This window comes from Haliotis rufescens, unplaced genomic scaffold, assembly GCF_023055435.1.
Source record: "Haliotis rufescens isolate VD_foot unplaced genomic scaffold, xgHalRufe1.0.p SCAF_35, whole genome shotgun sequence".
NCBI classification, from domain to species: Eukaryota; Metazoa; Mollusca; class Gastropoda; order Lepetellida; family Haliotidae; genus Haliotis; species Haliotis rufescens.
In genome coordinates this window covers 4,998,408-5,025,602 of record NW_025964057.1, presented here as the reverse complement: position 1 = coordinate 5,025,602, position 27,195 = coordinate 4,998,408, and the positions used below count along the sequence as shown (strand labels likewise).

Genomic DNA, 27,195 nt, shown 5'->3' with positions numbered 1-27,195 from the left:
TCTCTCAACCAATTCAACCCATTCTCTCAACCAATTCAACCCATTCTCTCAACCAATTCAACCCATTATCTCAACCAATTCAACCCATTCTCTCAACCGATTCTACTCATTCTCTAAACCAATTGAACCCATTCTCTCAACCAATTCAACCCATTCTCTCAACCGATTCAACCCATTCTCTCAACCAATTGAACCCATTCTCTCAACCAATTCAACCTATTCTCTCAACTGATTCAACCAAATCTCTCAACTGATTCAACTCATTCTCTCAACCAATTCAACCCATTCTCTCAACCAATTCAACCAATATCTCAACCGATTCAACCCATTCTCTCAACCGATTCAACCTATTCTCTCAACCGATTCAACCCACTCTCAAAACCAATTGAACCTATTCTCTCAACCAATTCTCTCAACCAATTCAACCCATTCTCTTACCAAGCTTAAAGGACATGTTCTGAAGTACACTATGACAGTAAAAACCAGTGGGTCAACACACCTGAATATAACTGTATACTACCACTGTATGACAACATCATTTATCAACAATCAGTTTAAGATACAAAATCAATGATCTCCAAGACTTGCAGGCTGATGCAAGAGCCTGCCCAGCTAACACAAATTTTCACTACGTTTCGGTATAGTTGTAGATTGGTAACTTTGTGATGTAACGTTTTCACAACGTTGTGGTAAGGTTGCAGATTGGTAACGTTGTGATGTAACATTTTCACAATGTTGCCGTAAGGTTGTAGATTGGTAATGTTTTTACAATTTTGTGGTAAGGTTGCAGATTGGTAACGTTGTGATGTAACGTTTTGACAATGTTGTGGTAAGGTTGTAGATTGGTAACGTTTTCACAACGTTGTGGTAAGGTTGCAGATTGGTAATGTTGTGATGTAACGTTTTTACAATGTTGTGGTAAGGTTGCAGATTGGTAACGTTGTGATGTAACGTTTTTACTATGTTGTGGTAAGGTTGTAGATTGGTAACGTTTTAGCAACATTGTGGTGAGGTTGCAGATTGGTAACATTGTGATGTCACATTTTTACAATGTTGTGGTAAGGTTGTAGATTGGTAACGTTTTTACAAAGTTGTGGTAAGGTTGTAGATTGGTAACGTTTTTACAACATTGTGGTAAGGTTGTAGATTGGTAACGTTTTTACAATGTTGTGGTAAGGTTGTAGATTGGTAATGTTGTGATGTAACGTTTTTACAACGTTGTGGTAAGGTTGTAGATTGGTAACGTTTTAACAACGTTGTGGTAAGGTTGTAGATTGGTAACATTGTGATGTAACGTTTTTACAACGTTGTGGTAAGGTTGTAGATTGTAAAAACGTTACATCACAACGTTACCAATGTTGTGGTAAGGTTGTAGATTGGTAACAATTTTACAACGTTTCGGTATAGTTGTAGATTGGTAACGTTGTGATGTAACGTTTTAACAACATTGTGGTAAGGTTGTAGATTGGTAACATTGTGATGTAACGTTTTTACAACGTTGTGGTAAGGTTGTAGATTGGTAACATTTTTACAACGTTTCGGTATAGTTGTAGATTGGTAACGTTGTGATGTAACGTTTTAACAACGTTGTGGTAAGGTTGTAGATTGGTAACATTGTGATGTAACGTTTTTACAACGTTGTGGTAAGGTTGTGGTAAGGTTGCAGATTGGTAACGTTGTGATGTAACGTTTTGACGATGTTGTGGTAAGGTTGTAGATTGGTAACGTTGTGATGTAACGTTTTGACAATGTTGTGGTAAGGTTGTAGATTGGTAACGTTTTCACAACGTTGTGGTAAGGTTGCAGATTGGTAATGTTATGATGTAACGATTTGACAATGTTGTGGTAAGGTTGTAGATTGGTAACGTTGTGATGTAACGTTTTGACAATGTTGTGGTAAGGTTGTAGATTGGTAACGTTTTCACAACGTTGTGGTAAGGTTGCAGATTGGTAATGTTGTGATGTAACGTTTTTACAATGTTGTGGTAAGGTTGCAGATTGGTAACGTTGTGATGTAACGTTTTTACAATATTGTGGCAAGGTTGTAGATTGGTAACGTTTTTACAACGTTTCGGTATAGTTGTAGATTGGTAATGTTGTGATGTAACGATTTGACAATGTTGTGGTAAGGTTGTAGATTGGTAACGTTGTGATGTAACGTTTTTACAATGTTGTGGTAAGGTTGCAGATTCGTAACGTTTTAACAACGTTGTGGTAAGGTTGCAGATTGGTAACATTGTGATGTCACGTTTTTACAATGTTGTGGTAAGGTTGTAGATTGGTAACGTTTTTACAACGTTTCGGTATAGTTGTAGATTGGTAACGTTTTTACAATGTTCTGGTAAGGTTGTAGATTGGTAACGTTTTTACAATGTTGTGGTAAGGTTGCAGATTGGTAACGTTGTGATGTAATGTTTTTACAATGTTGTGGTAAGGTTGAAGATTGGTAACGTTTGAACAACGTTGTGGTAAGGTTGTAGATGGGTAACATTGTGAAGTAACGTTTTTACAACGTTGTGGTAAGGTTGTAGATTGTAAAAACGTTACATCACAACGTTACCAATGTTGTGGTAAGGTTGTAGATTGGTAACGTTTTTACAACGTTTCGGTATAGTTGTAGATTGGTAACGTTGTGATGTAACGTTTTAACAACGTTGTGGTAAGGTTGTAGATTGGTAACATTGTGATGTAACGTTTTTACAACGTTGTGGTAAGGTTGTAGATTGGTAACGTTGTGATATAACGTTTTCACAACGTTGTTGTAAGGTTGCAGATGGGTAACGTTGTGATGTAACGTTTTGACGATGTTGTGGTAAGGTTGTATATTGGTAAAGTTGTGATGTAACGATTTGACAATGTTGTGGTAAGGTTGTAGATTGGTAAGGTTGTGATGTAACGTTTTGACAATGTTGCGGTAAGGTTGTAGATTGGTAACGTTTTTACAACGTTGTGGTAAGGTTGCAGATTGGTAATGTTGTGATGTAACGTTTTTACAATGTTGTGGTAAGGTTGCAGATTGGTAACGTTGTGATGTAACGTTTTTACAATGTTGTGGTAAGGTTGTAGATTGGTAACGTTTTAACAACGTTGTGGTAAGGTTGCAGATTGGTAACATTGTGATGTCACGTTTTTACAATGTTGTGGTAAGGTTGTAGATTGGTAACGTTTTTACAACGTTTCGGAATAGTTGTAGATTGGTAACGTTTTTACAACGTTGTGGTAAGGTTGTAGATTGGTAACGTTTTTACAATGTTGTGGTAAGGTTATAGATTGGTTATGTTGTGATGTAACGTTTTTACAATGTTGTGGTAAGGTTGCAGATTGGTAACGTTGTGATGTAATGTTTTTACAATGTTGTGGTAAGGTTGTAGATTGGTAACATTTTTACAACGTTTCGGTATAGTTGTAGATTGGTAACGTTGTGATGTAACGTTTTAACAACGTTGTGGTAAGGTTGTAGATTGGTAACATTGTGATGTAACGTTTTTACAACGTTGTGGTAAGGTTGTAGATTGGTAACGTTTTTACAACGTTTCGGTATAGTTGTAGATTGGTAACGTTGTGATGTAACGTTTTAACAACGTTGTGGTAAGCTTGTAGATTGGTAACATTGTGATGTAACGTTTTTACAACGTTGTGGTAAGGTTCCAGATTGGAAAAACGTTACATCACAACGTTACCAATGTTGTGGTAAGGTTGTAGATTGGTAAAGTTTTTGAACAACGTTGTGGTAAGGTTGCAGATTGGTAACATTGTGATGTAACGTTTTTTCAATGTTGTGGTAAGGTTGCAGATTGGTAACGTTGTGATGTAACGTTTTGACGATGTTGTGGTAAGGTTGTAGATTGGTAACGTTGTGATGTAACGATTTGACAATGTTGTGGTAAGGTTGTAGATTGGTAACGTTGTGATGTAACGTTTGACAATGTTGTGGTAAGGTTGTAGATTGGTAACGTTTTTACAACGTTGTGGTAAGGTTGCAGATTGGTAATGTTGTGATGTAACGTTTTTACTATGTTGTGGTAAGGTTGTAGATTGGTAACGTATTAGCAACATTGTGGTGAGGTTGCAGATTGGTAACATTGTGATGTCACGTTTTTACAATGTTGTGGTAACGTTGTAGATTGGTAACGTTTTTACAATGTTGTGGTAAGGTTGTAGATTGGTAACGTTTTTACAACATTGTGGTAAGGTTGTAGATTGGTAACGTTTTTACAATGTTGTGGTAAGGTTGCAGATTGGTAACGTTGTGATGTAATGATTTTACAATTTTGTGGTAAGGTTGTAGATTGGTAACAATTTAACAACGTTGTGGTAAGGTTGTAGATTGGTAACATTGTGATGTAACGTTTTTACAATGTTGTGGTAAGGTTGTAGATTGGTAACATTGTGATGTAACGTTTTTACAACGTTGTGGTAAGGTTGTAGATTGGTAACATTTTTACAACGTTTCGGTATAGTTGTAGATTGGTAACGTTGTGATGTAACGTTTTAACAACGTTGTGGTAAGGTTGTAGATTGGTAACATTGTGATGTAACGTTTTTACAATGTTGTGGTAAGGTTGTAGATTGGTAACATTGTGATGTCACGTTTTTACAATGTTGTGGTAAGGTTGTAGATTGGTAACGTTTTTACAACGTTTCGGTATAGTTGTAGATTGGTAACGTTTTTACAACGTTGTGGTAAGGTTGTAGATTGGTAACGTTTTTACAATGTTGTGGTAAGGTTGCAGATTGGTAACGTTGTGATGTAATGTTTTTACAATGTTGTGGTAAGGTTGTAGATTGGTAACGTTTGAACAACGTTGTGGTAAGGTTGTAGATGGGTAACATTGTGAAGTAACGTTTTTACAACGTTGTGGTAAGGTTGTAGATTGGTAACGTTGTGATGTAACGTTTTTACAACGTTTCGGTATAGTTGTAGATTGGTAACGTTGTGATGTAACGTTTTAACAACGTTGTGGTAAGGTTGTAGATTGGTAACATTGTGATGTAACGTTTTTACAACGTTGTGGTAAGGTTGTAGATTGGTAACGTTTTTACAACCTTTCGGTATAGTTGTAGATTGGTAACATTGTGATGTAACGTTTTAACAACGTTGTGGTAAGGTTGTAGATTGGTAACATTGTGATGTAACGTTTTTACAACGTTGTGGTAAGGTTGCAGAGATTGGTAACGTTGTGATGTAACGTTTTTACAATGTTGTGGTAAGGTTGTAGATTGGTAACATTGTGATGTAACGTTTTTTCAATGTTTCGGTAAGGTTGTGGTAAGGTTGCAGATTGGTAACGTTGTGATGTAACGTTTTGACGATGTTGTGGTAAGGTTGTAGATTTGTAACGTTGTGATGTAAAGATTTGACAATGTTGTGGTAAGGTTGCAGATTGGTAACGTTGTGATGTAACGTTTTGACAATGTTGTGGTAAGGTTGTAGATTGGTAACGTTTTCACAACGTTGTGGTAAGGTTGCAGATTGGTAATGTTGTGATGTAACGTTTTTACAATGTTGTGGTAAGGTTGCAGATTGGTAACGTTGTGATGTAACGTTTTTACAATGTTGTGGTAAGGTTGTAGATTGGTAACGTTTTAGCAACATTGTGGTAAGGTTGCAGATTGGTAACATTGTGATGTCACGTTTTTACAATGTTGTGGTAAGGTTGTAGATTGGTAACGTTTTTACAATGTTGTGGTAAGGTTGTAGATTGGTAACGTTTTTACAACATTGTGGTAAGGTTGTAGATTGGTAACGTTTTTACAATGTTGTGGTAAGGTTGTAGATTGGTAATGTTGTGATGTAACGTTTTTACAATGTTGTGGTAAGGTTGCAGATTGGTAACGTTGTGATGTAATCATTTTACAATGTTGTGGTAAGGTTGTAGATTGGTAACGTTTTAACAACGTTGTGGTAAGGTTGTAGATTGGTAACATTGTGAAGTAACGTTTTTACAACGTTGTGGTAAGGTTGTAGATTGTAAAAACGTTACATCACAACGTTACCAATGTTGTGGTAAGGTTGTAGATTGGAAACGTTTTTACAACGTTTCGGTATAGTTGTAGATTGGTAACGTTGTGATGTAACGTTTTAACAACATTGTGGTAAGGTTGTAGATTGGTAACATTGTGATGTAACGTTTTTACACTGTTGTGGTAAGGTTGTAGATTGGTAACGTTTTTACAACGTTTCGGTATAGTTGTAGATTGGTAACGTTGTGATGTAACGTTTTAACAACGTTGTGGTAAGTTTGTTGATTGGTAACATTGTGATGTCACGTTTTTACAACGTTGTGGTAAGGTTGCAGATTGGTAACGTTGTGATGTAATGTTTTTACAATGTTGTGGTAAGGTTGTAGATTGGTAATGTTTTTGAACAACGTTGTGGTAAGGTTGCAGATTGGTAACATTGTGATGTAACGTTTTTTCAATGTTGTGGTAAGGTTGTGGTAAGGTTGCAGATTGGTAACGTTGTGATGTAACGTTTTTACAATGTTGTGGTAAGGTTGCAGATTGGTAACGTTGTGATGTAACGTTTTTACAACGTTGTGGTAAGGTTGCAGATTAGTAATGATGTGATGTAACGTTTTTACAATGTTGTGGTAAAGTTGCAGATGGGTAACGTTTTTACAATGTTGTGGTAAGGTTGTAGATTGTAACGTTTTTACAACGTTTCGGTATAGTTGTAGATTGGTAACGTTTTTACAACGTTGTGGTAAGGTTGCAGATTGGTAACGTTTTTACAATGATGTGGTAAGGTTGCAGATTGGTAACGTTTTTACAATATTGTGGTAAGGTTGTAGATTGGTAACGTTGTGATGTAACGTTTTCACAATGTTGTGGTAAGGTTGCAGATTGGTAACGTTGTGATGTAACGTTTTGACAATGTTGTGGTAAGGTTGTAGATTGGTAACGTTTTTACAACGTTGTGGTAAGGTTGCAGATTGGTAACGTTTTTACAATGTTGTGGTAAGGTTGTAGATTGGTAAAGTTTTTACAACGTTGTGGTAAGGTTGTACATTGGTAACATTTTTACAATGTTCTGGTAAGGTTGTAGATTGGTAATGTTGTGATGTAACGTTTTTACAATGTTGTGGTAAGGTTGCAGATTGGAAACGTTGTGATGTAATGATTTAACAATGTTGTGGTAAGGTTGTAGATTGGTAACGTTTTAACAACGTTGTGGTAAGGTTGTAGATTGGTAACATTGTGATGTAACGTTTTAACAACGTTGTGGTAAGGTTGTAGATTGGTAAAGTTGTGATGTATTGATTTTACAATGTTGTGGTAAGGTTGCAGATTGGTAACGTTGTGATGTAACGTTTTTACAACATTGTGGTAAGGTTGTAGATTGGTAACGTTTTTACAATGTTGTGGTAAGGTTGTAGATTGGTAATGTTGTGATGTAACGTTTTTACAATGTTGTGGTAAGGTTGTAGATTGGTAACGTTTTAACAACGTTGTGGTAAGGTTGTAGATTGGTAACATTGTGATGTAACGTTTTTACAACGTTGTGGTAAGGTTGTAGATTGTAAAAACGTTACATCACAACGTTACCAATGTTGTGGTAAGGTTGTAGATTGGTAACAATTTTACAACGTTTCGGTATAGTTGTAGATTGGTAACGTTGTGATGTAACGTTTTAACAACATTGTGGTAAGGTTGTAGATTGGTAACATTGTGATGTAACGTTTTTACAACGTTGTGGTAAGGTTGTAGATTGGTAACATTTTTACAACGTTTCGGTATAGTTGTAGATTGGTAACGTTGTGATGTAACGTTTTAACAACGTTGTGGTAAGGTTGTAGATTGGTAACATTGTGATGTAACGTTTTTACAACGTTGTGGTAAGGTTGTGGTAAGGTTGCAGATTGGTAACGTTGTGATGTAACGTTTTGACGATGTTGTGGTAAGGTTGTAGATTGGTAACGTTGTGATGTAACGTTTTGACAATGTTGTGGTAAGGTTGTAGATTGGTAACGTTTTCACAACGTTGTGGTAAGGTTGCAGATTGGTAATGTTATGATGTAACGATTTGACAATGTTGTGGTAAGGTTGTAGATTGGTAACGTTGTGATGTAACGTTTTGACAATGTTGTGGTAAGGTTGTAGATTGGTAACGTTTTCACAACGTTGTGGTAAGGTTGCAGATTGGTAATGTTGTGATGTAACGTTTTTACAATGTTGTGGTAAGGTTGCAGATTGGTAACGTTGTGATGTAACGTTTTTACAATATTGTGGCAAGGTTGTAGATTGGTAACGTTTTTACAACGTTTCGGTATAGTTGTAGATTGGTAATGTTGTGATGTAACGATTTGACAATGTTGTGGTAAGGTTGTAGATTGGTAACGTTGTGATGTAACGTTTTTACAATGTTGTGGTAAGGTTGCAGATTCGTAACGTTTTAACAACGTTGTGGTAAGGTTGCAGATTGGTAACATTGTGATGTCACGTTTTTACAATGTTGTGGTAAGGTTGTAGATTGGTAACGTTTTTACAACGTTTCGGTATAGTTGTAGATTGGTAACGTTTTTACAATGTTCTGGTAAGGTTGTAGATTGGTAACGTTTTTACAATGTTGTGGTAAGGTTGCAGATTGGTAACGTTGTGATGTAATGTTTTTACAATGTTGTGGTAAGGTTGAAGATTGGTAACGTTTGAACAACGTTGTGGTAAGGTTGTAGATGGGTAACATTGTGAAGTAACGTTTTTACAACGTTGTGGTAAGGTTGTAGATTGTAAAAACGTTACATCACAACGTTACCAATGTTGTGGTAAGGTTGTAGATTGGTAACGTTTTTACAACGTTTCGGTATAGTTGTAGATTGGTAACGTTGTGATGTAACGTTTTAACAACGTTGTGGTAAGGTTGTAGATTGGTAACATTGTGATGTAACGTTTTTACAACGTTGTGGTAAGGTTGTAGATTGGTAACGTTGTGATATAAGGTTTTCACAACGTTGTTGTAAGGTTGCAGATTGGTAACGTTGTGATGTAACGTTTTGACGATGTTGTGGTAAGGTTGTATATTGGTAAAGTTGTGATGTAACGATTTGACAATGTTGTGGTAAGGTTGTAGATTGGTAAGGTTGTGATGTAACGTTTTGACAATGTTGCGGTAAGGTTGTAGATTGGTAACGTTTTTACAACGTTGTGGTAAGGTTGCAGATTGGTAATGTTGTGATGTAACGTTTTTACAATGTTGTGGTAAGGTTGCAGATTGGTAACGTTGTGATGTAACGTTTTTACAATGTTGTGGTAAGGTTGTAGATTGGTAACGTTTTAACAACGTTGTGGTAAGGTTGCAGATTGGTAACATTGTGATGTCACGTTTTTACAATGTTGTGGTAAGGTTGTAGATTGGTAACGTTTTTACAACGTTTCGGAATAGTTGTAGATTGGTAACGTTTTTACAACGTTGTGGTAAGGTTGTAGATTGGTAACGTTTTTACAATGTTGTGGTAAGGTTATAGATTGGTTATGTTGTGATGTAACGTTTTTACAATGTTGTGGTAAGGTTGCAGATTGGTAACGTTGTGATGTAATGTTTTTACAATGTTGTGGTAAGGTTGTAGATTGGTAACATTTTTACAACGTTTCGGTATAGTTGTAGATTGGTAACGTTGTGATGTAACGTTTTAACAACGTTGTGGTAAGGTTGTAGATTGGTAACATTGTGATGTAACGTTTTTACAACGTTGTGGTAAGGTTGTAGATTGGTAACGTTTTTACAACGTTTCGGTATAGTTGTAGATTGGTAACGTTGTGATGTAACGTTTTAACAACGTTGTGGTAAGCTTGTAGATTGGTAACATTGTGATGTAACGTTTTTACAACGTTGTGGTAAGGTTCCAGATTGGAAAAACGTTACATCACAACGTTACCAATGTTGTGGTAAGGTTGTAGATTGGTAAAGTTTTTGAACAACGTTGTGGTAAGGTTGCAGATTGGTAACATTGTGATGTAACGTTTTTTCAATGTTGTGGTAAGGTTGCAGATTGGTAACGTTGTGATGTAACGTTTTGACGATGTTGTGGTAAGGTTGTAGATTGGTAACGTTGTGATGTAACGATTTGACAATGTTGTGGTAAGGTTGTAGATTGGTAACGTTGTGATGTAACGTTTGACAATGTTGTGGTAAGGTTGTAGATTGGTAACGTTTTTACAACGTTGTGGTAAGGTTGCAGATTGGTAATGTTGTGATGTAACGTTTTTACTATGTTGTGGTAAGGTTGTAGATTGGTAACGTATTAGCAACATTGTGGTGAGGTTGCAGATTGGTAACATTGTGATGTCACGTTTTTACAATGTTGTGGTAACGTTGTAGATTGGTAACGTTTTTACAATGTTGTGGTAAGGTTGTAGATTGGTAACGTTTTTACAACATTGTGGTAAGGTTGTAGATTGGTAACGTTTTTACAATGTTGTGGTAAGGTTGCAGATTGGTAACGTTGTGATGTAATGATTTTACAATTTTGTGGTAAGGTTGTAGATTGGTAACAATTTAACAACGTTGTGGTAAGGTTGTAGATTGGTAACATTGTGATGTAACGTTTTTACAATGTTGTGGTAAGGTTGTAGATTGGTAACATTGTGATGTAACGTTTTTACAACGTTGTGGTAAGGTTGTAGATTGGTAACATTTTTACAACGTTTCGGTATAGTTGTAGATTGGTAACGTTGTGATGTAACGTTTTAACAACGTTGTGGTAAGGTTGTAGATTGGTAACATTGTGATGTAACGTTTTTACAATGTTGTGGTAAGGTTGTAGATTGGTAACATTGTGATGTCACGTTTTTACAATGTTGTGGTAAGGTTGTAGATTGGTAACGTTTTTACAACGTTTCGGTATAGTTGTAGATTGGTAACGTTTTTACAACGTTGTGGTAAGGTTGTAGATTGGTAACGTTTTTACAATGTTGTGGTAAGGTTGCAGATTGGTAACGTTGTGATGTAATGTTTTTACAATGTTGTGGTAAGGTTGTAGATTGGTAACGTTTGAACAACGTTGTGGTAAGGTTGTAGATGGGTAACATTGTGAAGTAACGTTTTTACAACGTTGTGGTAAGGTTGTAGATTGGTAACGTTGTGATGTAACGTTTTTACAACGTTTCGGTATAGTTGTAGATTGGTAACGTTGTGATGTAACGTTTTAACAACGTTGTGGTAAGGTTGTAGATTGGTAACATTGTGATGTAACGTTTTTACAACGTTGTGGTAAGGTTGCAGAGATTGGTAACGTTGTGATGTAACGTTTTTACAATGTTGTGGTAAGGTTGTAGATTGGTAACATTGTGATGTAACGTTTTTTCAATGTTTCGGTAAGGTTGTGGTAAGGTTGCAGATTGGTAACGTTGTGATGTAACGTTTTGACGATGTTGTGGTAAGGTTGAAGATTTGTAACGTTGTGATGTAAAGATTTGACAATGTTGTGGTAAGGTTGCAGATTGGTAACGTTGTGATGTAACGTTTTGACAATGTTGTGGTAAGGTTGTAGATTGGTAACGTTTTCACAACGTTGTGGTAAGGTTGCAGATTGGTAATGTTGTGATGTAACGTTTTTACAATGTTGTGGTAAGGTTGCAGATTGGTAACGTTGTGATGTAACGTTTTTACAATGTTGTGGTAAGGTTGTAGATTGGTAACGTTTTAGCAACATTGTGGTAAGGTTGCAGATTGGTAACATTGTGATGTCACGTTTTTACAATGTTGTGGTAAGGTTGTAGATTGGTAACGTTTTTACAATGTTGTGGTAAGGTTGTAGATTGGTAACGTTTTTACAACATTGTGGTAAGGTTGTAGATTGGTAACGTTTTTACAATGTTGTGGTAAGGTTGTAGATTGGTAATGTTGTGATGTAACGTTTTTACAATGTTGTGGTAAGGTTGCAGATTGGTAACGTTGTGATGTAATCATTTTACAATGTTGTGGTAAGGTTGTAGATTGGTAACGTTTTAACAACGTTGTGGTAAGGTTGTAGATTGGTAACATTGTGAAGTAACGTTTTTACAACGTTGTGGTAAGGTTGTAGATTGTAAAAACGTTACATCACAACGTTACCAATGTTGTGGTAAGGTTGTAGATTGGAAACGTTTTTACAACGTTTCGGTATAGTTGTAGATTGGTAACGTTGTGATGTAACGTTTTAACAACATTGTGGTAAGGTTGTAGATTGGTAACATTGTGATGTAACGTTTTTACACTGTTGTGGTAAGGTTGTAGATTGGTAACGTTTTTACAACGTTTCGGTATAGTTGTAGATTGGTAACGTTGTGATGTAACGTTTTAACAACGTTGTGGTAAGTTTGTTGATTGGTAACATTGTGATGTCACGTTTTTACAACGTTGTGGTAAGGTTGCAGATTGGTAACGTTGTGATGTAATGTTTTTACAATGTTGTGGTAAGGTTGTAGATTGGTAATGTTTTTGAACAACGTTGTGGTAAGGTTGCAGATTGGTAACATTGTGATGTAACGTTTTTTCAATGTTGTGGTAAGGTTGTGGTAAGGTTGCAGATTGGTAACGTTGTGATGTAACGTTTTTACAATGTTGTGGTAAGGTTGCAGATTGGTAACGTTGTGATGTAACGTTTTTACAACGTTGTGGTAAGGTTGCAGATTAGTAATGATGTGATGTAACGTTTTTACAATGTTGTGGTAAAGTTGCAGATGGGTAACGTTTTTACAATGTTGTGGTAAGGTTGTAGATTGTAACGTTTTTACAACGTTTCGGTATAGTTGTAGATTGGTAACGTTTTTACAACGTTGTGGTAAGGTTGCAGATTGGTAACGTTTTTACAATGATGTGGTAAGGTTGCAGATTGGTAACGTTTTTACAATATTGTGGTAAGGTTGTAGATTGGTAACGTTGTGATGTAACGTTTTCACAATGTTGTGGTAAGGTTGCAGATTGGTAACGTTGTGATGTAACGTTTTGACAATGTTGTGGTAAGGTTGTAGATTGGTAACGTTGTGATGTAACGTTTTCACAACGTTGTGGTAAGGTTGTAGATTGGTAACGTTGTGATGTAACGTTTTTACAATGTTGTGGTAAGGTTGTAGATTGGTAACGTTGTGATGTAATGTTTTGACAATGTTCTGGTAAGATTTTAGATTGGTAACATTGTGATGTAACGTTTTTACAATGTTGTGGTAAGGTTGCAGATTGTTAACATTGTGATGTAACGTTTTTACAACGTTGTGGTAAGGTTGTAGATTGGTAACCTTTGAACAACGTTGTGGTAAGGTTGCACATTGGTAACATTGTGATGTTACGTTTTCACAACGTTGTGGTAAGGTTGTAGATTGGTAACGTTGTGATGTAACGTTTTGACAATGTTGTGGTAAGATTGTAGATTGGTAATGTTTTAACAACGTTGTGGTAAGGTTGGCGATTGGTAACATTGTGATGTTACGTTTTCACAACGTTGTGGTAAGGTTGTAGATTGGTAACATTGTGATGTAACGTTTTGACAATGTTGTGGTAAGGTTGTAGATTGGTAACATTGTGATGTAACGTTTTGACAATGTTGTGGTAAGGTTGTAGATTGGTAACGTTTTTACAACGTTGTGGTAAGGTTGCAGATTGGTAACATTGTGATGTAACGTTTTTACACTGTTGTGGTAAGGTTGTAGATTGGTAACGTTTTTACAACGTTGTGGTCAGGTTGCAGATTGGTAACGTTGTGATGTAACGTTTTTACACTGTTGTGGTAAGGTTGTAGATTGGTAACGTTTTTACAACGTTGTGGTAAGGTTGCAGATTGGTAACGTTTTTACAACGTTGTGGTAAGGTTGTAGATTGGTAACGTTTTTACAATGTTGTGGTAAGTTTGCAGATTGGTAACGTTGTGATGTAATGTTTTTACAACGTTGTGGTAAGGTTGTAGATTGGTAACATTGTGATGTAACGTTTTTACAATGTTGTGGTAAGTTTGCAGATTGGAAACGTTTTTACAACGTTGTGGTAAGGTTGTAGATTGGTAACGTTTTTACAATGTTGTGGTAAGGTTGCAGATTGGTAACGTTGTGATGTAAGGTTTTTACAATGTTGTGGTAAGGTTACAGATTGGTAACATTGTGATGTAACGTTTTTATACTGTTGTGGTAAGGTTGCAGATTGGAAACGTTTTAACAACGTTGTGGTAAGTTTGTTGATTGGTAACATTGTGATGTAACGTTTTTACAACGTTGTGGTAAGGTTGCAGATTGGTAACGTTGTGATGTAACGTTTTTACAATGTTGTGGTAAGGTTGTAGATTGGTAATGTTTTTGAACAACGTTGTGGTAAGGTTGCAGATTGGTAACATTGTGATGTAACGTTTTTTCAATGTTGTGGTAAGGTTGTGGTAAGGTTGCAGATTGGTAACGTTGTGATGTAACGTTTTTACAATGTTGTGGTAAGGTTGCAGATTGGTAACGTTGTGATGTAACGTTTTTACAACGTTGTGGTAAGGTTGCAGATTAGTAATGTTGTGATGTAACGTTTTTACAATGTTGTGGTAAAGTTGCAGATGGGTAACGTTTTTACAATGTTGTGGTAAGGTTGTAGATTGTAACGTTTTTACAACGTTTCGGTATAGTTGTAGATTGGTAACGTTTTTACAACGTTGTGGTAAGGTTGCAGATTGGTAACGTTTTTACAATGATGTGGTAAGGTTGCAGATTGGTAACGTTTTTACAATATTGTGGTAAGGTTGTAGATTGGTAACATTGTGATGTAACGTTTTCACAATGTTGTGGTAAGGTTGCAGATTGGTAACGTTGTGATGTAACGTTTTGACAATGTTGTGGTAAGGTTGTAGATTGGTAACGTTGTGATGTAACGTTTTCACAACGTTGTGGTAAGGTTGTAGATTGGTAACGTTGTGATGTAACGTTTTTACAATGTTGTGGTAAGGTTGTAGATTGGTAACGTTGTGATGTAATGTTTTGACAATGTTCTGGTAAGATTTTAGATTGGTAACATTGTGATGTAACGTTTTTACAATGTTGTGGTAAGGTTGCAGATTGTTAACATTGTGATGTAACGTTTTTACAACGTTGTGGTAAGGTTGTAGATTGGTAACCTTTGAACAACGTTGTGGTAAGGTTGCACATTGGTAACATTGTGATGTTACGTTTTCACAACGTTGTGGTAAGGTTGTAGATTGGTAACGTTGTGATGTAACGTTTTGACAATGTTGTGGTAAGATTGTAGATTGGTAATGTTTTAACAACGTTGTGGTAAGGTTGGCGATTGGTAATATTGTGATGTTACGTTTTCACAACGTTGTGGTAAGGTTGTAGATTGGTAACATTGTGATGTAACGTTTTGACAATGTTGTGGTAAGGTTGTAGATTGGTAACATTGTGATGTAACGTTTTGACAATGTTGTGGTAAGGTTGTAGATTGGTAACGTTTTTACAACGTTGTGGTAAGGTTGCAGATTGGTAACGTTGTGATGTAACGTTTTTACACTGTTGTGGTAAGGTTGTAGATTGGTAACGTTTTTACAACGTTGTGGTAAGGTTGCAGATTGGTAACGTTGTGATGTAACGTTTTTACACTGTTGTGGTAAGGTTGTAGATTGGTAACGTTTTTACAACGTTGTGGTAAGGTTGCAGATTGGTAACGTTTTTACAACGTTGTGGTAAGGTTGTAGATTGGTAACGTTTTTACAATGTTGTGGTAAGTTTGCAGATTGGTAACGTTGTGATGTAATGTTTTTACAACGTTGTGGTAAGGTTGTAGATTGGTAACATTGTGATGTAACGTTTTTACAATGTTGTGGTAAGTTTGCAGATTGGAAACGTTTTTACAACGTTGTGGTAAGGTTGTAGATTGGTAACGTTTTTACAATGTTGTGGTAAGGTTGCAGATTGGTAACGTTGTGATGTAACGTTTTTACAATGTTGTGGTAAGGTTACAGATTGGTAACATTGTGATGTAACGTTTTTATACTGTTGTGGTAAGGTTGCAGATTGGAAACGTTTTTACAATGTTGTGGTAAGGTTGTAGATTGGTAACGTTTTTACAATGTTGTGGTAAGGTTGTAGATTGGTAACGTTGTGATGTAACGTTTCCACAACGTATTAATTACGTCGCAGTGGAACGTTATTTCACAACGTAATTACAACATTGCAAAAATATGTTGTGAGAACGTTGTGCCTTTGACATCCTACAATGTTTTTGTAACTACTGTTTGCTAAACGATAGTCATTGGAATGGAAATGTTTCATCAAAACCAGCTTGATTTCGTCAGAAAACCAAGGAGGTAATGCATTACTTTCATTTTTTATTCAGCATTTGGATTTTCATTCTTTAAAACTACTTTAAACATGATAACATTAGTATAATGTTATTTCACCACATAACTACAACGTTGCACAAATACGATGTGAGAACGTTGTGCATCAGACACCACACAACGTTGTAATAACGCACAAGAAACAACTTATAATATCCCATAAGTTTAATTTCCTACATATATATATGTCTACTAAGAGCCCTATGTGAGTAACACAAACTTCATATCATTTGTTAGTAGCTGTTTACAGATTGCATGCAGTTACATTCAAACATTTGGCTGCCCATATTTTGTGTGGGCGTGAGATCAACTGTTTCACGTCGAAAGGGAACATCTCAGGAGAGTACTCACAATCGACAGAGCATTGATTTTGTGGTGAGTAAAACTACTTTAAAATTTCCTCATGCCATTGACACCATCTTGCAAAAAGGACTGCATGAAGACTGCTGTGCATCTCTGGATCTGGATTACTTTATGTAATTGTTCTTGATCAATAAATTGTTTCTATTCTCATGCAATATGTCATGAAACAAAATGGCATATTAAATGTCAGAGAGTTGTATCAGCCCTTTCTTGTTTTCAGTAACATAATTACATTATTGGATAATATAATTACATATATTAATTAAAAAGGTGGTTTAAGAATCTGTTTGAATTTATTTAGCTTGGTGGTTTAAGAATCTTTTGAGTGAATTTAAACTGTGTGTCTACCTGTATATGTGTTTCTTCAATTTACGCAAAAGCATTTTGAAGTCAATTCTTAAATATTCATATAAATTAATATCAATACTAATACTGAAATAGAAGTTTTGGAACTTTCTATGAATGAATACATTATTTGTATGCGTAAGGGAAAATGTTGTACTTGTAGTACAAGTAGACCGATTATGTGTTGTTTTATATTGCAGAGATCATCTACAGGAACAAGTAGACTGATTCTGTGCTTTATATTGCAGAGATCATCTACAGGAACAAGTAGACTGATTCTGTGTTGTTTTATATTGCAGAGATCATCTACAGGAACAAGTAGACTGATTCTGCGTTTTATATTGCAGAGATCATCTACAGGAACAAGTAGACTGATTCTGTGTTGTTTTATATTGCAGAAATCATCTACGGGAACAAGTAGACTGATTCTGTGTTGTTTTATATTGCAGAGATCATCTACGGGAACAAGTAGACTGATTCTGTGTTGTTTTATATTGCAGAGATCATCTACAGGAACAAGTTGACTGATTCTGTGTTTTATATTGCAGAGATCATCTAAAGGAACAAGTAGACTGATTCTGTGTTTTATATTGCAGAGATCATCTACAGGAACAAGTAGACTGATTCTGTGTTGTTTTATATTGCAGAGATCATCTACAGGAACAAGTAGACTAATTCTGTGTTTTATATTGCAGAGATCATCTACAGAGCAAGTAGACTGATTCTGTGTTGTTTTATATTGCAGAGATCATCTACAGGAACAAGTTGACTGATTCTGTGTTTTATATTGCAGAGATCATCTACAGGAACAAGTAGACTGATTCTGTGCTTTATATTGCAGAGATCATCTACAGGAACAAGTAGACTGATTCTGTGTTGTTTTATATTGCAGAGATCATCTACAGGAACAAGTAGACTGATTCTGTGCTTTATATTGCAGAGATCATCTACAGGAACAAGTAGACTGATTCTGTGTTGTTTTATATTGCAGAGATCATCTACGGGAACAAGTAGACTGATTCTGTGTTGTTTTATATTGCAGAGATCATCTACAGGAACAAGTTGACTGATTCTGTGTTTTATATTGCAGAGATCATCTAAAGGAACAAGTAGACTGATTCTGTGTTTTATATTGCAGAGATCATCTACAGGAACAAGTAGACTGATTCTGTGTTGTTTTATATTGCAGAGATCATCTACAGGAACAAGTTGACTGATTCTGTGTTTTATATTGCAGAGATCATCTAAAGGAACAAGTAGACTGATTCTGTGTTTTATATTGCAGAGATCATCTACAGGAACAAGTAGACTGATTCTGTGTTGTTTTATATTGCAGAGATCATCTACAGGAACAAGTAGACTAATTCTGTGTTTTATATTGCAGAGATCATCTACAGAGCAAGTAGACTGATTCTGTGTTGTTTTATATTGCAGAGATCATCTACAGGAACAAGTTGACTGATTCTGTGTTTTATATTGCAGAGATCATCTACAGGAACAAGTAGACTGATTCTGTGCTTTATATTGCAGAGATCATCTACAGGAACAAGTAGACTGATTCTGTGTTGTTTTATATTGCAGAGATCATCTACAGGAACAAGTAGACTGATTCTGTGTTTTATATTGCAGAGATCATCTACAGGAACAAGTAGACTGATTCTGTGTTGTTTTATATTGCAGAGATCATCTACGGGAACAAGTAGACTGATTCTGTGTTGTTTTATATTGCAGAGATCATCTACAGGAACAAGTTGACTGATTCTGTGTTTTATATTGCAGAGATCATCTAAAGGAACAAGTAGACTGATTCTGTGTTTTATATTGCAGAGATCATCTACAGGAACAAGTAGACTGATTCTGTGTTGTTTTATATTGCAGAGATCATCTACAGGAACAAGTAGACTAATTCTGTGTTTTATATTGCAGAGATCATCTACAGGAACAAGTAGACTGATTCTGTGTTGTTTTATATTGCAGAGATCATCTACAGGAACAAGTTGACTGATTCTGTGTTTTATATTGCAGAGATCATCTAAAGGAACAAGTAGACTGATTCTGTGTTTTATATTGCAGAGATCATCTACAGGAACAAGTAGACTGATTCTGTGTTGTTTTATATTGCAGAGATCATCTACAGGAACAAGTAGACTAATTCTGTGTTTTATATTGCAGAGATCATCTACAGAGCAAGTAGACTGATTCTGTGTTGTTTTATATTGCAGAGATCATCTACAGGAACAAGTTGACTGATTCTGTGTTTTATATTGCAGAGATCATCTACAGGAACAAGTAGACTGATTCTGTGCTTTATATTGCAGAGATCATCTACAGGAACAAGTAGACTGATTCTGTGTTGTTTTATATTGCAGAGATCATCTACAGGAACAAGTAGACTGATTCTGTGTTTTATATTGCAGAGATCATCTACAGGAACAAGTAGACTGATTCTGTGTTGTTTTATATTGCAGAGATCATCTACGGGAACAAGTAGACTGATTCTGTGTTGTTTTATATTGCAGAGATCATCTACAGGAACAAGTTGACTGATTCTGTGTTTTATATTGCAGAGATCATCTAAAGGAACAAGTAGACTGATTCTGTGTTTTATATTGCAGAGATCATCTACAGGAACAAGTAGACTGATTCTGTGTTGTTTTATATTGCAGAGATCATCTACAGGAACAAGTAGACTAATTCTGTGTTTTATATTGCAGAGATCATCTACAGGAACAAGTAGACTGATTCTGTGTTGTTTTATATTGCAGAGATCATCTACAGGAACAAGTTGACTGATTCTGTGTTTTATATTGCAGAGATCATCTACGGGAACAAGTAGACTGATTCTGTGTTGTTTTATATTGCAGAGATCATCTACAGGAACAAGTAGACTGATTCTGTGTTGTTTTATATTGCAGAGATCATCTACAGGAACAAATGAAGACTAAATCTAGGACTCCACATACAACAGAACGAATTAAATTTATGTCACACCAAGAAAATCTGTTATAGGGGTCGAATAATATATGTGTGGACATGCCAGGGTTGTTTAAGGGAGCAACTATGTTTAAAGTGTGAGATATACCTTGTCATCATGTAGGACGTGGACATGCCAGGGTTGTTTAAGGGAGCAACTATGTTTAAAGTGTGAGATATACCTTGTCACAATGTAGGACGTGGACATGCCAGGGTTGTTTAAGGGAGCAACTATGTTTAAAGTGTGAGATATACCTTGTCATCATGTAGGACGTGGACATGCCAGGGTTGTTTAAGGGAGCAACTATGTTTAAAGTGTGAGATATACCTTGTCACAATGTAGGACGTGGACATGCCAGGGTTGTTTAAGGGAGCAACTATGTTTAAAGTGTGAGATATACCTTGTCACAATGTAGGACGTGGACATGCCAGGGTTGTTTAAGGGAGCAACTATGTTTAAAGTGTGAGATATACCTTGTCACAATGTAGGACGTGGACATGCCAGGGTTGTTTAAGGGAGCAACTATGTTTAAAGTGTGAGATATACCTTGTCACAATGTAGGACGTGGACATGCCAGGGTTGTTTAAGGGAGCAACTATGTTTAAAGTGTGAGATATACCTTGTCATCATGTAGGACGTGGACATGCCAGGGTTGTTTAAGGGAGCAACTATGTTTAAAGTGTGAGATATACCTTGTCATCATGTAGGACGTGGACATGCCAGGGTTGTTTAAGGGAGCAACTATGTTTAAAGTGTGAGATATACCTTGTCATCATGTAGGACGTGGACATGCCAGGGTTGTTTAAGGGAGCAACTATGTTTAAAGTGTGAGATATACCTTGTCATCATGTAGGACGTGGACATGCCAGGGTTGTTTAAGGGAGCAACTATGTTTAAAGTGTGAGATATACCTTGTCATCATGTAGGACGTGGACATGCCAGGGTTGTTTAAGGGAGCAACTATGTTTAAAGTGTGAGATATACCTTGTCATCATGTAGGACGTGGACATGCCAGGGTTGTTTAAGGGAGCAACTATGTTTAAAGTGTGAGATATACCTTGTCATCATGTAGGACGTGGACATGCCAGGGTTGTTTAAGGGAGCAACTATGTTTAAAGTGTGAGATATACCTTGTCACAATGTAGGACGTGGACATGCCAGGGTTGTTTAAGGGAGCAACTATGTTTAAAGTGTGAGATATACCTTGTCACAATGTAGGACGTGGACATGCCAGGGTTGTTTAAGGGAGCAACTATGTTTAAAGTGTGAGATATACCTTGTCATCATGTAGGACGTGGACATGCCAGGGTTGTTTAAGGGAGCAACTATGTTTAAAGTGTGAGATATACCTTGTCATCATGTAGGACGTGGACATGCCAGGGTTGTTTAAGGGAGCAACTATGTTTAAAGTGTGAGATATACCTTGTCATCATGTAGGACGTGGACATGCCAGGGTTGTTTAAGGGAGCAACTATGTTTAAAGTGTGAGATATACCTTGTCATCATGTAGGACGTGGACATGCCAGGGTTGTTTAAGGGAGCAACTATGTTTAAAGTGTGAGATATACCTTGTCACAATGTAGGACGTGGACATGCCAGGGTTGTTTAAGGGAGCAACTATGTTAAAAGTGTGAGATATACCTTGTCATCATGTAGGACGTGGACATGCCAGGGTTGTTTAAGGGAGCAACTATGTTTAAAGTGTGAGATATACCTTGTCATCATGTAGGACGTGGACATGCCAGGGTTGTTTAAGGGAGCAACTATGTTTAAAGTGTGAGATATACCTTGTCATCATGTAGGACGTGGACATGCCAGGGTTGTTTAAGGGAGCAACTATGTTTAAAGTGTGAGATATACCTTGTCATCATGTAGGACGTGGACATGCCAGGGTTGTTTAAGGGAGCAACTATGTTTAAAGTGTGAGATATACCTTGTCACAATGTAGGACGTGGACATGCCAGGGTTGTTTAAGGGAGCAACTATGTTTAAAGCGTGAGATATACCTTGTCATCATGTAGGACGTGGACATTGTAACGACATCCTGCATTGGTTGTATTATCAGCCATACATATGCGAAACATACATCATCGCAACATCTTCATTAAACGTTTTTACAACATAAGAAATAGATGTTGCAAAAATGTTCTGCATAATTGGTTGTATTTTGGTTTACACACAACGTTGTAGCAACAAATCTGGGAGTCTACAGATTTGTATTGTGTCATTGTAACCTCACAACGTTGTCACAACGTAGAATTGTTTGCTGGGTGGTCATATAGTACACAGGTCAAGGGTCAAGGATAAGCACAGAAGAGGGTTGTCGTAAGTGCACAGAACTGTCTAAAATTTGAAATGATATGAAATTATCTGAATAGAAAAGTAGCACATTAAGAGCAAACTCTGTAAGTAATCTCCCTGTAAATAACAACAAACAAACCTCCAAAAACATTAGCTGATAATAATATAACTGAAAAATAATCCATCACAGATTTCAAGATCAATTCCTTTGATGGATGTGAACCCAATCATTCAGCAATGAAACTGATTTACTGTAACAAAACTAGCCACAGAAAAGATACATCAACCTGGCCAATTGTTAGTGCCCTCCCCACACCACTACCCCGGACACCGACCCCCACACCACTACCCTGGACACCGACCCCCACACCACTACCCTGGACACCGACCCCCACACCACTACCCCGGACACCGACCCCAACACCACTACCCTGGACACCGACCCCCACACCGCTACCCCGGACACCGACCCCAACACCACTACCCCGGACACCGACCCAAACACCACTACCCCAGACACCGAACCCAACACCCCTACCCTGGACACCGACCCCCACACCACTACCCCAGACACCGACCCCAACACCACTGCCCCGGAAACCGACCCCAACACCACTATTCCGGACACCGACTCCAACACCACTACCCTGGACACCAACCCCCACACCACTACCCCAGACACCGACCCCAACACCACTGCCCCGGACAACGACCCCAACACCACTACCCTGGACACTGACCCCAACACCACTACCCTGGACACTGACCCCAACACCACTACCCCGGACACCGACCCCCACACCACTACCCCAGACACCGACCCCAACACCACTACCCCGGACAACGACCCCAACACCACTACCCTGGACACTGACCCCAACACCACTACCCCAGACACCGACCCCAACACCACTACCCTGGACACTGACCCCAACACCACATGAGAGCATGTCATCCTGACACACAATCTTTACCTCGGAGCAATGGATCCTCACTGATATCACCAAGTCTCCATGAACATATAGTAAAAGCCTTCCATCACAACACACACCACTACGGGCAGACATTCTCTCCCACTGACCAGCTACCTGTGTTAATACCTTAATTCTAATAAACACGGTATTAAGTAATTGTTGTACCTGTTTGTTGTATTACCTGTGGACAATCTCAGCCAGGTAATTCCCTCCATGACCCTGGTAGTCAGGCTGAGTAGCCCCCCCCCCCCCCCCCCCCCCAACACACACACACCAAACATGATCTCTTGGCCTAATCACCTTAATCTACTAGCAAGCCTATTGCATGCCTGGCTGACCACACAGCAGACAATGTTACAATGTTACAGCATGACTGTATCACCTCATATGCACACACAGCCCTTTCAGAAACGGCTAATTGCCCTACAACGTCACTTGCCACAAGTAAACTTGTATCTACCAGTAATCACCATGTAGTACAATATATGTCAACCAGTAATCACTACTGAGTACATTAGTATATATATAGTACAATATATATATATACAAACACACACCAGTAATCACCATGTAGTACAATGTATATGTCAACCAGTAATCACCATGTAGTACAATGTATATGTCAACCAGTAATCACCATGTAGTACAATGTATATGTCAACCAGTAATCACTACTGAGTACATTAGTATATATATAGTACAATATATATATACACACACACCAGTAATCACCATGTAGTACAATGTATATGTCAACCAGTAATCACTACTGAGTACATTAGTATATATATAGTACAATATATATACACACACACACCAGTAATCACCATGTAGTACAATGTATATGTCAACCAGTAATCACTACTGAGTACATTAGTATATATATAGTACAATATATATACACACACTCACCAGTAATCGCTACCTAGTACATTACTATACATATAGTACAATATATATACACTCACACACCAGTAATCACTACTTAGTACATTACTATACATATAGTACAATATATATACACACACTCACACACCAGTAATCACAAGTACATTAGTATATATAGTACAATATATACACACACACTCACACACCAGTAATCACTACTTAGTACATTACTATACATATAGTACAATATATATACACACACTCACACACCAGTAATCAGTACCTAGTACATTACTATACATATAATACAATATATATATATACACACATACCAGTAATCACTACCTAGTACATTAGTATATATATAGTACAATACATATATATACACACATACCAGTAATCACTACCTAGTACATTAGTATATATATATATATACACACACATACCAGTAATCACTACGTAGTACATTAGTATATATATATAGTACAATATATATATTTATCATATAATGGGTAGGTTTCCCGGCAGGATAAAGCCAACGGATAAAAACGATATCCGTTGGGGTCATATGCAAATATCAAAGGTCAAGTATGACTACTTTCACTGTTTATAAACAAACATGGCGTCGCCCTCATCAGTCTAATATACTGAAAATCAGTGTCTAACTGTGACGTAGCTAAGGCATTTTATACGTTTTGGCAACTTTGGAGATATAAATTTCGAAACTATTTTGCGAGGGCACGAGGACTAGCCAAGCGGGATCAGTAGCCATATCTGTGCTTGTAGACCTCTGCGGCTTAAAACCTTCTCCCCAAATTAAAATAGTTGGATTTGGCTGAAATATGTTTGAATTGTTACCTTGTTTCGTTTTGTCGCTGTGTGTACATCTGACTACACTTCTTAACGTTATGACAGGACAGCCGACTGTCAACAACGTCTGACCGTGGCCGTGACGTCTCATAGACTAGGGTTAGAGTAGCTACCCTTTGACAAAGGGCAGTTACTCTAGCGGACAGACTGATGGATTGCTGCGAAATGCAAGTAAAAACAATTGTTTTGCGTATATGTTGCTTCGCCACTGTATAAGAAACAGATTTCAGTTGGAACTATATTGGCTACTGTCACTGTCCGACTGACACATCACTTACCCTGTGAGGAAATAAATATTAATGCGCGCATTCCAGGAAAACTCACAATGTTGCGGTAATGTTTGTGAGAGAGGGAAAGCGATTTAGAAGCACAGAATTAAAGAGTGACATTATATGATAAAGAGGTTATCACGCTTGTGTGTTTGGGGATGGTAAATATCCTGTATTAGGAATAAACACTATGTATTTAGCTCGCCAAGGTTCGCTAAATACAATGTTTATTCCTAATGCAGGATATTTACCATTCCCAAACACACTCGCATGATAACCTCTATATACACACATACCAGTAATCACTACCTAGTATATTAGTATATATATAGTACAATATATATATATATACACACATACCAGTAATCACTACCTAGTACATTAGTATATATATAGTACAATATATATATACACACATACCAGTAATCACAAGCACATTAGAATAAAAATAGTAAAAATATATATATACACAGACTCCGGTAATCACTACCTAGTACATTACTATACATATAGTACAATATATATACACACACACACACAAGTAATCACAAGTACATACATATATATATATAGTACTATATATTGACAGATTGACAGACTGATTAAGCTAAAACAAAGACTCGCCAAGCTACAACACACTCGCCAAGCTACAACACACTCGTCAAGCTACAACACACTCGCCAAGCTACAACACACTCGCCAAGCTACAACACACTCGCCAAGCTACAACACACTCGTCAAGCTACAACACACTCGCCAAGCTACAACACACTCGTCAAGCTACAACAAACTCGCCAAGCTAAAACACACTCGCCAAGCTACAACAAAGATTCACTCACCTCTGTTGGGGTGCTCCTGTCGGGAAGTGATGAAGCTGAGATACTCCAGGGCAGGAGCGTTCCCCATGGAGCCAGGAGCGTTACCAATGGAGCCAGGGGAACAGTTGCGGATGTTCTTGAAAAACTCCTACAAGAGAAGTGCAACAGCATTAACCAGAGCTGGTAAACAAGCTGTGAACATCCTTGACCTTCAAAGTCCATGTAGCAGTGTATGGTGCTAACATAAGATATTTCTATCTTGTTGCATGAAAACATCCTGGCCTGCTGTATACCTCCACACCCCCCATGTACCCTCCTCATACCACTATACCCTCGCCTACACCATCCACCCACACCCCCCATGTACCCTCCTCATACCACTATACCCTCGCCTACACATCCACCCATGTACCCTCCTCATACCACTATACCCTCGCCTACACCATCCACCCACACACCCCATGTACCCTCCTCATACCACTATACCCTCGCCTACACCATCCACCCATGTACCCTCCTCATACCACTATACCCTCGCCTACACCATCCACCCACACACCCCATGTACCCTCCTCATACCACTATACCCTCGCCTACACCATCCACCCACACCCCCCATGTACCCTCCTCATACCACTATACCCTCGCCTACACCATCCACCCACACCCCCCATGTACCCTCCTCATACCACTATACCCTCGCCTACACCATCCACCCACACCCTCCATGTACCCTCCTCATACCAATATACCCTCGCCTACACCATCCACCCACACCCCCCATGTACCCTCCTCATACCACTATACCCTCGCCTACACCATCCACCCACATTCACCCTCCTCATACCACTATACCCTCGCCTACACCATCCACCCACATCACCCATGTACCCTCCTCATACCACTATACCCTCGCCTACACCATCCACCCACATTCACCCTCCTCATACCACTATACCCTCGCCTACACCATCCACCCACACCACCCATGTACCCTCCTCATACCACTATACCCTCGCCTACACCATCCACCCATGTACCCTCCTCATACTACTATACCCTCGCCTACACCATCCACCCACACACCCCATGTACCCTCCTCATACCACTATA

The 27,195-nt window shown here is 37.8% G+C and overlaps 1 protein-coding gene across 5 annotated transcripts in view; it reads right to left on the bottom strand.

Moving 5' to 3' along the window:
- LOC124127673 overlaps nucleotides 1-27,195 on the bottom strand; it is a 187,825-nt gene that overhangs the window by 97,349 nt on the left and 63,281 nt on the right. For all 5 annotated transcript variants that reach the window (XM_048381021.1, XM_048381019.1, XM_048381020.1 and 2 more), the window contains one exon: nucleotides 26,104-26,230. In XM_048381021.1, the coding sequence (XP_048236978.1) occupies nucleotides 26,104-26,230 (127 nt within the window). The remainder of the gene's footprint in view (nucleotides 1-26,103; nucleotides 26,231-27,195) is intronic.